Genomic DNA, 13,892 nt, shown 5'->3' with positions numbered 1-13,892 from the left:
ACTTCACCATTAGACCAAACTGGCTGTTTGCTGACTCCCAACTGCATCCACCACCATCGGCCTCCTAGATATTTGCAAACAGGGATTCCAAAATTTACTGGGCGAGAGTGGTTGGAGTAAGGAGGAGAGCACGTTGAGCTACTTCCCTGACCCTCTGCTGTCTCCAGACTTGGTCCACCAAGTGTGGAAGGACTTTTGCGTGAAAAAGATACTGGCCAGCACAGAAGCCTCACCTGAGGTGAAGGAGGAAAAGAGCTGGGTTTTGCCTTGGGCCAGAGTGGTGTAGCAGTGCCAGCTGAGGAAAAACACCACCGGTAGCCAGACGAGGCAGACGATGTACCTAGAACAAAAACAGGGTCAGACTAGTTTGTGATTTGGGACGCATCCCGCAATCCAATGAGGCTGACACAGCTTTTTCAGATTCTGCACTGAATCGGTACACAGAGAAACTGGCAGGACGATTTCTCTGTCATCGGGAGGAGCTATTCACACACCATTTCTCCAGAAGATTCCCCCCACCATGACTGAAAAGGCTAAACACAAAGCCTTCTCTCCTGGCCTTGGGATTTTCTGGAAGCCAAGGGGGGCGTTCACTACAGGAGCCACCAAGTTGGCTGTTCAAAGAGTCCTGGAGCTCTACCCTCCACCCAGAAGAGGCTGTCCAAAATTCCCCTCTCCTTTGGAAGGAAATCCACTTACAGCTGCTTGAAGGAAAAGTGGGAGAACAAAGGCAGGATAGTTTCTCTGCCTGGATCAAATGTTGCTTTCCAGGCTTTGGGCCCCATCACTGTGAAAGATCTTGGTTTGTTGTTTTTTTTTGTTTCTCCCCTTCAATCACGTCTGATTCTCAGAGGCCGCCTGGACAAGTCCCTGCAATTTTCTTGGCAAGATTTTTCAGAAGTGATTTGAAGAGGCACTGATTGGCTCAAGGTCATCCAGCTGGCTTTGTGCCCAGAAGAGGGCTAGGAAGTAAGAACTGTCACAGGAGGCGGCAGCACCAAGCCAACCTCAGCTGATCTTGGAAACGTTAAACATATTCAGAGCTTGAAGGGGAGACCAAGAGGTGATCTCAAGACAACAAATAAGATTGGGAAGTAGGAAAAAAAAGCAGCCTGATGGGGTCCGTGCAGTCCACAGAACCGAGCTTGCCTCTGCTCTCCCTATATCACGGGTGGGGAACAATGGCCTCTTTATGGCTTGCAGACTTCAGCTTCTTGGCTGGCTCAGGAATTCTGGGAGTTCAAATCCACAAGTCACAAAAGGGCCATTGTTCCCCACCCCTGCCCTAAAAGAAGCTAGGCCTCCCACCCTGAACCAATCTGTGTGTCGGAAGAACATTTCCTCTACAATTCAGCCCCAATCCGAACCATTACTAGGTCCTACTCAGCAGCTACGACTTGCGTTAAGAAACAACACCTGCAATTCCAACTCTGTGGCTGCAATACCTTTGATCTGATCCTCAAATCTGGGGGTTGGAGGGGACCAAAGGGCTGGGCTGGGAGCTGCTCTAAAAGACGGGGGGGGGGGCTTAGCCCTCCTGAACACAGCTTGGGACCCTGCAAGTTCTCCCACAATTGCCCTGGGACTTGTCATTTTTAATGAGGCAGGAAGTGGGTGACTAGACAAAAGATGGGATGCTCTCACACAAACCAAATTTCACTGAAAGTCAACTTTAACTAGACGGTGATCTCCAGTGATTCCCAACAATCACGGCAGCAGGATTAAAGTGAACGGTCTTCTTCTGGCTTTTTAAGAACTTCCGAGTTCTGGTGGTCCTCATCCAAACACCAGCCAAGGCCAAGTCTGCTTGGCAACTGAGATCAGCCATGGCCAGCTCAGTAGCAAGAAATGAGACTCATCTTAAGAGGAAGAGCAAGAGCACTTAGACTTGTATACCGCTTCACAGTGCTTCACAGCCCTCTCTAAGTTGGTTTACAGTCAGCATATTTGCCCCCAACAATCTGGGTCCTCATTTTACCGACCTCAGAAGGATGGAAGGCTGAGTCCACCTTGAGCCAATCAGAATCTCCACTGGGCAGTGAGTTGGCCTGCAATGCTGCATTCTATCCACTGCGTCAGCACAGCTCTTTACCTTGGCCAGACCTACTTTTTATTCCACTTCTGTTTTCTTGGGACACTGTTTGCACTACTGTGCCTTTGGCCTGCACCCATTGCACACTGCTGCCCCACCTTTGGCCCTTACCATGTTGTCCTGGAGAGGGACTCCATGATATCCGACTGGAAGAGGCGAATAGGCCGATCTACTGGCTGGTGCACCCACTCATCGTACTTCTCACGCAGATGGCCCACTTGCCAAAGGAGTGGCTTTCCCCAGTCCACCAAATCCTGGAAGGAGAGATGTCCCAGCAAGATCCCGTGATCTTTACAACTGCATTGTCTCAACAGTCAGAGTTATTCTGACAACATCTCATGTCAGAAAATTTGATGAATGGCACCGCAAAAAAAGCAGAACTGGTGGGATGCTAGGTTCAGGTTTGGGAAGAGCTTCTAAAAATCCCATTTTTGTAGAAAGATGCAGATTTTCTAACAGTTAGACAATAAAGAGTTGTTTTTTCCCCTTTGCTTATTATTTATTTGCTAAATTTATTTGCCGCCATTTCGCTGTGGGGCTACTCTGGGTGGCTTGAGTAAGCACCTGAACCCTGAGAATGTTAAGCTGAAGGAAACTGGATTTTATCTACGTGGGTTGGTGGGCAAATATAAATAATACAATCTAATAATATAGGGTCACTCTGTCACTCACACATATAAATATATATAATTAGCTTTAATTAGTATGTGAGAATGGTGTAGCAAGTCAATTAAAGAAATAGCCACCCCAAGTTTTTAAGGCATTGAATTGCAAACAGCTGATTGCTACTAAATTGAGTTCTGTTTCCACAATGGGGTGTATCCAGAGGGCCCAACACATAATTTTTATTTCATTCTGCCTACAAATTAAGACAACCCAGAGAAAGAAAGCATCTTTTATCGTTGCTTGATAAGTGCCTTCAGAATTAAATTAGATCATCCTATTATAGCCCACAAAGAAAAAAACCCATGAATAAACTGGAATGTTTGGGGCTGTACGCAGCAAAACCAGAACTATTCTAATTATGTATTTGTGCCAGACAGAAGATTTCACAGTAAACTGTGCGAAGCATCATATCTGGGCTTCAAAATCCTGGATCACCACTGAATGGCAGCAGAGAGCTGGGAATTTCTTCATCAGTCTTTCTGAATTCTGGATGGCTGAAAGATGGTGGCTATCACCCCTGCATCACAATAAAGTGGTTAAAATTAACCCCAGGTCCAGTACTGGACACATTCATTCTTGTAATTTCAAGAACAAAATGACCAGAACAAAATTACTAAACGTTCCTGTTATCAGATCATATGAAGATGTCATGATATAAGTTGAAAGGACCTGGCCTTCAATTGCATAATATTAACTTTACTTTTATGTCCAACCTCCCACTGATGCCACCTAAAATAACTAAAAGTTCAAGGTATGGAATTGGCATAGAAGGAAATCTGATCCCTGCCAGCGGTCACTCCGTTGTGCATGAACTGGGCAAACTGGGCAAAAGGGGTTTTTTCCTTGTTTTTCTGCAGATCCCAGCCCACTTTCCAGCTCCATTGTCTTTTGCTGGCTTCTTCTCTCCATCACCTCCTTTGCAGAGTTGTGGTAGATGGAGTTCCTAGCCCCTTCTTCCTGACATTGCATTGGGGCAGAAAGGCCAACAAGGTTAAGCAAAGCTGAAACAGCCAGCAATTCTTTGCAACTGCTTAAGAACAGCTGCGGCTCCCATTGGAAGGGGAAGGAAGAGGATGGAGCTGTCAGCCGCATCTGAGCCCTTTGGCGTACCTTGGGGAAAATGTTTCGGAGGTATTATCCTGATAATGGATGGACAAACAGACAGTCTGGAGGCCCTTTGCTTAATTCCTTTCCAACATTCTGTATGCATTGCATTCTACATGCTAGGTAGCAACATTCATTACAACCAGGGCTTTTTTTGTCATAGAACGCTCAGAACGGAGTTCCGGCACCTTTTTTGGATGGAACCTTGTAGGGTAGGCAAGGCGGGTTGTATGACATGTGTGAGTTCCGGCACCTTTTTCTTTTACAAAAAAAGCACTGATTACAACTGATATATTCTATGTCAGCAGCATAACAAAGATTCCTGCTCATGAATGTGGGTAGTGATCTGGGCAGCATATAAACGTAATAAATAAATAAAAGGAATAAAAGTGTGAGTTCAGCACAGCACACAGGTATTCAATATTCTTGCAATCTCACCATCTGTTTGCCAACTCTGGAGAAACTGCCAGTGAGGTGCCCATGAAGTCACCAAGAATTGAATTTCTCCTAGCGAGAGACTTTCCCTTCCCCAGCTAAAATGAGATTTATTCCATATTGCACATAAATTAAATAAACTCCTAATTTGCAAGAAACTACAACTTAATGTAATGGAAAACTCACTGTTATTTGATCAAAAGGTGTTTTTTGTGTGTTTTTTCCTTTCTGCCTGTCATTAGATTTCTACTTGGAAGTCCCCTAAATCTGACTTACCCAAGAAAAGTGCCAGAATTAACTTTATCAAATTTGCAGATCAAGTGATAGAGATGATCTGCACAGCCCCAGCCCTGGAGCATTTGCTGGCTGAATCAGGATTCATCAGCTGTGCATTTATTATTTCCTCACTGTTTATGTACCTTTTCCTCCTAATTAAATGGTTTGTCATTACTGTAAACTTTCCGGCGTGCCCTGCAAAATGTACCTTGTGTCACGAGTTTGTTTTAAAGAGCAGAGTTGACGTGGCTGTTTGTACACATGACATATCGAGTGAGAAGGAGCTCACCTCATCCTCTTAAGATGCCGTGCCCAGATAAAGCTCCCACTTCATTGGCACAGGAACCTAACACAAAACTAGTTTCTCGATCCAGAGTGATAAAAATTGGTTTTGCCTGTGGCTTCAGGGAGAGATGCTGTAAGAACTATGCAGTCAACAGGATCCGTGCTTTCTTCTGCCGACTCAAACTCACCCTCCTCCTCCTCCGAATGTGTGTCCAGAGAGAGGCCGGGGGTGGATCCATGACAATTTGGCTGCTGTAATCTGTTTGAAGGTGGCTGCAGAATTCCAGGACCTGCCTCTCCTCCATTCCCCTCCCACACCTGTCTCATGGGGGCAGTTTTACTGACCACTCTGCCTTGGGGTGGAGCAGTGGCGGGATTCAGCCGATTTGCACCACTTCGGCAGAACCGGTAGCTAATTTTTTGTTGCCCAGGCCCAGAATGGATTTCCGGAAGCGGCATCCACCCAGAGAACCGGTTGTTCACACATTTGAATCCCACCACTGGGATGGAGGCTCAAATGGGTGGGAGGGAAGGAAGACTGCAGTTTTGTTAAGCAACCTGCTCTTCCACACTCACTAACCACAATAGTGAAAAAAATGACTCCCACTCAGTGCCTTGGCTTTTCTTCTCTCTCTCTCTCTCTCTCTCTCTCTCTCTCTCTCTCTCTCTCTCTCTTACACACACACACACACACACACACACACACACACACACACACACACACCATTCCAAATTTGATAATATGCAAAATGGAAATGTGTCCTAGGACAAGAGCATGATATGCATCTCCATGGATCCTCAGCTACTGCTTGAGCACCGGGTGTCACCTGTGCCAAGAGACCTTTGCCCAGACACATCTTGTGGGCCTTCTGAATTCTCACTCCCACTTTGGTTCTCTCATGTGTGAACTATTATAATGTGCTCTACGTGGAACTGCCTCTGAAGCCCACTCAGAACCTCTGGTTGAGCCAGGAGGCAATGGCCCAGCAATTCTGTTATGGGCATGCCACATGCCTGATTATGCCCATCTCCACTTGTGAGCTGCAGTAGTTCCCAGTGAGACTTCTGAATGCACCTAGGACGGTGCTTGTTGCCATTGAGAGGCCCTTCATGGCAGAAGGCCCAGGCACTGCCTCTCTCCCATACCGCTGGCCCATCCTGTTTGATCTGCCGGAACTGGCACAGTCCAAGACCCGTCAACAGAACAATGGGATTTGGGAAGCAGGCATTTTCTGTTACCCCTCTTACTTTCTGAAACAGCATCTGAGGGCTCCTTGGTCCTCTCTGAGCTTGCTTGTTTTCTTGCAGATGTTTCATTACCCAAACAAGGTAACATCATCAGAGCTAGTAAGGGAGTGCTGTTTGCTGTCAGTTTATATTCTAGTGGCTGGCCCTGTCAATGTTGGGCAGACTATAAACTGACAGCCAACAACACTCCTTACTAGCACTGATGATGTTATCTCGTTTGGGTAATGAAACTGTCTGCAAGAAAACAAGCAATTTCAGAGAGCACCCAGGACTCCTCATTTCAATCCTGAGCTACAGATATTTCCCTTTATTGGAAACAGCATGTCCCTCCGATCTGTTTGGTTCCTACTCTGACCCTATTTCCAAAACCCCTTACCATCTTTTTTTTAAAAAATACCTGAATGCTGGTGGGATCCTCAATCGTATGCTTGTTATATGGGATATGGCAAAGATTCGTTGTCACTTATTTTCTGACAATTGTTATTTTTCATCTGTTTTTACATTGTATGTCCCTCAGGACTCAAGTTCTAAGCCAAGTGCACCATTTGAAGACCTAACGGACCATGTTAGGACAACAGAAGACTGTGGAGAAAATCTATCTATGTGGTTGCTAAGAGCTGATCTCGATGAAAGCAGATAAATAATCAATGAATCTGTCAGTGCAAGACCCAGCATTCTGGGGAAAGAAAGAGAAGAAGATGGCCACCAGCGAAGGTCAACCGACTCAGTTACAGTGAGGAGAGGTCCATTGTTGGCCAGAACATCATGATAAAATCTATCCACGTGGTTTCCATGTGGTCTCATCTATCTGCCTCTCTATCTTGGACACATAACACAAAAATATAGCTCTCTGGAGAAGGCTGTGATGCTGGGGATGGTGGAGAAAAAGAACAAGAGGATGATCAGCAGCAAGGTGGATGGATTCGGTTGCTCTGGTGATGGGCGTATCATTGGAAAACCTGAAGAAAGAAATTATGGACAGATCACGATGGGAAAAAAAACCCTGTATATCCAGTCATTAAGAGTTGACAGGGTCTGGATGGGCCACCATCAAACAAATATCTCTCAAAGTCACTTTGAATTGAGTGGCCTTGCAACTTTCACATTAAATTCAGTGAATTAACCTTTCTGGGCTGGGGAGGAGAAGGGAAAAAGAGAGAGAGGAAGAGAGAAAGATGAGGAACAATAGGAAAAAGACATCAACTCCTTTCCCCTCCCATAAACTAAGAAATGAAAAAAAAGACTAAGATATCAAAGAAAGAAAGTTACATGCTCTCTGATTATATCGCACTGACTTGCCGAGAGGGCTAGTCAGAACTGTAGTTCAAATCATAGCAAGATAAGAAACAATGGTTGGAAACTGACCAAAGAGAGAAGCAACCTGGAATTAAGGAGAAACTTCCTGACAGTGAGGACAGTTAACCAGTGGAATGGAAGTTGCCTGCAGAAGTTGTGGGTGCTTCATCACTGGAGGTTTTTTAGAAGAGACTAGACCAGGGGTAGGCAACCTTGGCTCTTTTATGACTCATGGACTTCAACTCCCAGAATTCCTGAGCCAGCCATGCTGAGGGGAAAGGGAGAGATTTCCAAGCTGAGCCATGCTGGCTCAGGAATTCTGGGAGTTGAAGTCCATGAGTCATAAAAGAGCCGAGGTTGCCTACCCCTGGACTTGTCTGAGATAGTATGTTGTTGTTGTTGTTAGCTGCGAAGTCGTGTCCGACCCATCGCGACCCTATGGACAACATTCCTCCAGGCCTTCCTGTCCTCTACCATCTTCTGGAGTCCATTTAAGCTCACGCCTACTGCTTCAGTGACTCCATCCAGCCACCTCATTCTCTGTCGTCCCCTTCTTCTATTGCCCTCGATCTTTCCCAGCATTAGGCTCTTCTCCAGTGAGTCCTTCCTTCTCATTAGGTGGCCAAAGTACTTGAGTTTTAGCTTCAGGATCTGGCCTTCTAAAGAGCAGTCAGGATTGATCTCCTCTAGGACTGACCGGTTTGATCGCCTTGCGGTCCAAGGGACTCGCAGGAGTCTTCTCCAGCACCACAGTTCAAAGGCCTCAATTCTTTGGCGCTCAGCCTTTCTTATGGTCCAACTTTCACTGCCATACGTTGCAACTGGGAAGACCATAGCCTTGACTATACGCACTTTTGTTGACAGGGTGATGTCTCTGCTTTTTAGTGTGCTGTCTAGATTTGCCATGGCTTTCCTCCCCAGGAGCAAGCGTCTTTTAATTTCTTGGCTACAGTCCCCATCTGCGGTGATCTTGGAGCCCAGGAAAATAAAATCTGTCACTACCTCCATTTCTTCCCCATCTATTTGCCAGGAATTGAGAGGGCCAGATGCCATGATCTGAGATAGTATAGGTTCTCCTATATACTATAGTAATCTGCATGAAATCCTTTCCGTGGAGTTTATCCGTCTGCCTCTTTGCTTGAATCAGAAGAGTGAAAAGAGATATTACCTTCCCAGTGAAAAGAGATAGAACCCTTGCCCAAAGTAAAAAGAGCGTAGTGAAAACAGAGATATGTGTTTAAATCCTTATCTTCGCCCAAAGGGAAAAAAGAATTCTGTTTCCGTTTGACTAAGAGATTGCTCTGAAACTCAGAATTTGCATGAATTCCAGCCAGCCCTTTGCTCCCTCAAAACGGGAAGCTCTTCCTCTTTTCACGGTTCTGATTCAAGCGAAGAGAGGGCTGTTGTTGCTTGAAGCAGGCAGATAAACGCCGTGGAAAGGATTTCATGCAGATTACTTTAATTCATCAGCCCCCTCTTCACTTGAATCCGAACAACTGCCATTGGCTTCTTATGGATTGCTAATGAGCAGCTGGATTAACCCAGAATGGTCCCCAGCAACCTTTCTGGAGCTAAAAGTCAGGCTTGCTATTTTCAGGCAGACCTACGAGAGGAAGCACACCAACCGTGTGTGTGTGTGTGTGTGTGTGTGTGTGTGTGTGGTGTGGTGGTGGTGTTGCCTACCCCTGGTCTAGTCTCTTCTAAAAAAACCTCCAGTGATGAAGCACCTACAACGTCTGGAGTCAACTTCCGTTCCACCGGTTTACTGTCCTCACTGTCAGGAAGTTTCTCCTTAATTCCAGGTTGCTTCTCTCTTTGGTCAGATGGGTAGAATGAGGAAACCAGCATCCCACTGTTGTGATGCAAGCTCTCTGTTTCTACACATTAGAAAAGATCTGTGGCTTTTGACTCAGTCAAATACAAAAGGCCCTCAGGCTGGCTTTCCACCTCCTCACTAGAGGAGTGTCCAAGAAAATGTGTCAGTCACCCACAAAGAGGAATGCTAGCTCCATCCTAGCAGTTCTTCTGTTATCTTGTTGCAGAGATTAAAAGATGATGGAGCATCTTCTAGTAATGACTCAGAGTGCGAAGGGAAGGTCTCTGATTTGGCCAGGTAATGCTCTCCAGTCTGAAGATCCTGCTCCTCTTTCTCCATGACCTTCCTTCCCGTAGGCCTGTCTATAATATGGCCACTCTAGAGAAAAGAAGGACTAGGGGTGACATTACAGCAGTCTTCCAATAATTGAGGAGCTAAAAGACAAGAGGGGGTCAAGCTATTTTCCAAAGCACCTGAAAGCAGGACAAGAAACAACGGATGGAAACTAATCAAGGAGAGAAGCAACCTGGAATTAAGGAGAAACTTCCCAACAGTGAGAACAATTAATCAGTGGAACAGCTTGGCCTTTGGACCTTGTGGAGATTTTTAAGAGTCTGAAATGATATAGGTCTCCTGCTTGAGCAGGGGGATAACAACAGCAACAACAACAACAACAACAACAACAACTGAAATCAAGAAAAAGATTAACGGTTACTACATCAAGAGAGTGAAGAAGATCTTAAAGTCAATGGAGGAAATACCATGAAGGCAATCAACACCTGGGCAATTCCAGTCATTAGATACACAGCTGGAATAGTGGACTGACTCAAGCAGAACTAAAAGCAATGGATAGGAAGACCAGAAAAATAATGACAATGAATCATGTCCTTCATCCACGCAGTGACATTGACAGACTCTATCTACCAAGGCAAATAGGTGGGCGTGGAATGCTGTAAGTACATCAGATGGCTGAAGAAGAAAAAATGGCTTTGGAAGAATATCTGAAGGACAATGATGAAGATGCACTGAAATTAGTATATCAGGAAGGCTTACTGACTACTGGAGAGACCAAACTGGCCTACAAGAAAGACCAAATGAAGAACAGAATAGAGGCATGGGAAGACAAAGCACTACATGGTCAGTACATTAAAAAAATAGTTGGGAAAGCAGATAATAACAAGACCTGGCAATGGCTAAGAGCAGGAAAGTCGAAGAAACAGACCGAGGGACTAATTCGGGCTGCACAAGACCAAGCCTTAAGGACAAATGCATACAAAGTCAAAATTGAGAAGACAACAACAGACAATAAGTGCCACCTATGCAAAGAAGCTAAAGAAACAGTGGACCACCTGGTAAGCTGCTGCAAGGAGATCGCACAGATTGACTACAAGCAGCAGCATGACAAAGTAGCAACAATGGTGGATTGGAAGATCTGCAAGAAATATCATTTGCCTGTAAGCAAAAACTGGTGGGATCATAAAATAGAGAAAGTCATAGAAAATGATAAAGTCAAACTGCTCTGGGACTTCAGAATTCAAACGGACAAGCACCTGCAACGTAACACCCCAGATTTAACAATTGTCTAAGAAAGACAAAAAAGTCTGGATAGTGGGCGTGGCAGTGCCTGGAGACAGCAGAATAGACAAGAAAGAACTGGAGAAGATAACAAAATACAAAGACCTACAAATAGACATAGAAAGACTGTGGCAAAGGCAAGCAAGGGGAGCACCAATTGTAATAGGTGCCTTGGGTGCAATCCCAAAACAACTGGAGCACCACTTGAACACCATCATCGGCATTGACAAATTCGCCATTAGTCAATTGCGAAAGGCGGCCTTACTAGGAACTGCTTCCATCCTGCGACGATATCTGTAATGCCATCAAACATCCACATCTGCCTATCCCAGGTCCTTGGTAAGGACTCGATAGGTAGACAAAAATGCCAAATCCAGTCTGAACATCTGGCGGACTGTGTGATGATCAATAATAATAACAATAGAGTTGGATGGGACCTTGGAGGTCTTCTAGTCCAACCCAACCCCCTGCTCAGGCAGGAAACCCTATACCATTGGACTAGAAGACCTCCAAGGTCTTTCCCAACTCTATTCGATGACTAAGGGTTTGGCTAGGCAGACTGGCTTCCAGGTTTCCAAGCCCAAGGCTTTTATTTTATTTATTTTATTTTATTTTATTAAACTTATATACCACCCTTCTCCCGTAGGACTCAGGGCGGTTCACAAGGTTTTTAAAACAGTACAACAAATTACATAGATTAAAAACAATTAAAATGATTAAACTAACCTTGAAACTAAAAACCCCAATAACAATTAAAATGCAATTAAAACCCCAGTTAATATTCTCAGTCCAGGCCAGAAAGCTCGAAGAGCCAGGTCTTCAGGTCCCGGCTTCAGCCTTGCCCCATCCACCTTCTCCCCAACAGCTTCCTCTTCAGCTGCAGGCGCTCCTCTCTAGCGCCTTTTGTGCAGCCACCGCCTGGACACGGCTACCCAGAACGGGAGGCTGACTTAATTAGTTGAGCTCACAAGGGGATTCAGCAACAAAGCAAAAGACCTCACATCTTTTGACAGCGTCCCCAGCTGCAAAAAGGAAGGGCAATTAAGCAATGTCACATACTGCCACAAGGAGCAGTGGGAAAAAAATCAGCATCAGACTGAAAAAAATCCAAACATAGAAACAGGGAAGACGTTTACTGCTTAGTCTTCAGCAAGGAATAGGCGAGACAGCTGGCTCAGTAACAACCTGTTTATTGTAGTGTGGAATCGGGCGCTGACAGGCTTCCTGCGCCGACATTTTTACTCCAGCTGGCACGCTGGTGACCAATCAGAAACTAGCCGGTTTCCCGCGGACTGGCGAGGTCCAATCCGCGGCGGCCAGCTTAGGCAGCCGGAGCTGCAACATTTGCCGCGCTTGCTCAGTCTCCGCAGTTTGACAGTTGACATCTGTCAAGCTGCTGCGGCTGCGCATAAGCATCGGCAGCTTTGACAGCTGTCAAAGCTGCCGTGTATTCCAGCCGGTTTACCTCATAACTATTAGAACGTATTTAACCAAACATATTAATACATATCATTTACCCTGTAAAAGGTAAAGGTAAAGGTTCCCCAGCACATGCGTGCTAGTCATTTCCGAATCTAGGGGCCGGTGCTCATCTCCGTTTCATAGCCGAAGAGCCAGCGCTTGTCCGAGGACGTCTCCGTGGTCATGTGGCCGGCATGACTAGACGCCAAAGGCGCATGGAACGCTGTTACCTTCCCACCGCAGTGGTCCCTATTTTTCTACTTGCATTTTTACGTGCTTTCGAACTGCTAGGTTGGCAGAAGCTGGGACGAGTAACAGGCGCTCACTCTGTTACACGGCACTCGGGATTCGACCCGCCAAACTGCCGACCTTCTGATCGACAAGCTCAGTGTCCTAATGTACTTACACACTAACAGACACACTGTTATTGGCCAATTTTCCCCTTTTCCACAGTGCCACGTGCCTTAGTCAGCAAGGAAAGGCAGACAGAGATCTATAAATCATATTTATATATCTTATTTTAAAGAAAGTTGCTGAGTTTTTACAAGAAGGGTGATCAACAGTCAAGTTTTACAATCAAAGCCTCAACCCTTTTTACCTGTGTTAGGTAAAGGTAAAGGTTCCCCCACACATGCGTGCTAGTCGTTTCCAACTCTAGGGGCCGGTGCTCATCTCCGTTTCAAAGCCAAAGAGCCAGCACTTGTCCAAGGATGACTCCGTGGTCATGTGGCCGGCATGACTAGACGCCTAAGGCACACGGAACGCTGTTACCTTCCCACCGTAGTGGTCCCTATTTTTCTACTTGCATTTTTACGTGCTTTTGAACTGCTAGGTTGGCAGAAGCTGGGACGAGTAACAGGCGCTCACTCTGTTACGTGGCACTCGGGATTCGACCCGCCAAACTGTTTTGACTTTTTTGGAAAAATCACTCGCCAAACTGCATGAAATTATATACAAAAGTTTTCTTATCTTATGGAACACTGCCTAAAATGAGAACTTGAGGGAAATCAGCTGGAAATCTCTGTCCATCTCTACGTCCAGGGGAAAAGCCAGAGAGCCCATTTAGCTCTGACATGGAGGAATGAAGCAGAAAGGAAATCATTTGATCCTTTTCTCCCTTGCCACTTTTATCTTTCTCACACCTTGAGATTGTGTTAGCAGTTCTGCAGGTTGGTTCTCCATCAACATTCCCCTTTATCTTTCTATCAAGTCTCTTACCTTCTCTACATTGACTGATGCCAATCTAGGCTTCTCGGACACAACAGGACCTGAGGCTTCTGACGTGGGTGAGTTCGGTGTCTTCGGGCAAGCCTGCAAGAAAAAGCGTAGGAGAAATGTTTCAGGGGAAAGGCCTACTTCTTGGGCACCAATTCAGTCCATTTTTGTGGCTGTGATAGGACAACAGGCTTCAGAGATTCCAGGCTGCCCAGTTCTATGTGACTAGTCTCAAAAAAACAATGCCTCGGAGTCCCAAAGGTGATTTTTTCAAAAGGCAACTGGACTTTCTTTTTCCTTGAAGATGTTTTGCTTCTCATCCAAGAAGCTTCTGCTGAAGAAGCTTCTTGGCTCGGAAGCAAAATGTCTTCAAGGAAAACCGTGACTCGGACGACGGAGAATCTCCATAGACCAGGGGTAGGC

The 13,892-nt window shown here is 45.7% G+C and overlaps 1 protein-coding gene across 1 annotated transcript in view; it reads right to left on the bottom strand.

The window, feature by feature from the left end:
* Positions 1 to 13,892, bottom strand: part of FA2H (fatty acid 2-hydroxylase) — a gene marked incomplete at both ends in the record, with an annotated part of 55,182 nt that overhangs the window by 15,929 nt on the left and 25,361 nt on the right. Inside the window, 3 exons of the mRNA XM_081335680.1 lie at positions 234 to 340; positions 2,204 to 2,346; positions 13,473 to 13,565. Of these exons, the coding sequence (XP_081191806.1) occupies positions 234 to 340; positions 2,204 to 2,346; positions 13,473 to 13,565 (343 nt within the window). The remainder of the gene's footprint in view (positions 1 to 233; positions 341 to 2,203; positions 2,347 to 13,472; positions 13,566 to 13,892) is intronic.

The sequence above is a fragment of the Vipera berus genome, assembly GCF_964194415.1.
Source record: "Vipera berus genome assembly, chromosome: 10".
NCBI classification, from domain to species: domain Eukaryota; kingdom Metazoa; phylum Chordata; class Lepidosauria; order Squamata; family Viperidae; genus Vipera; species Vipera berus.
Note: the sequence above shows the minus strand (reverse complement) of the source record. Positions and strands in the feature narration are given on the sequence as shown.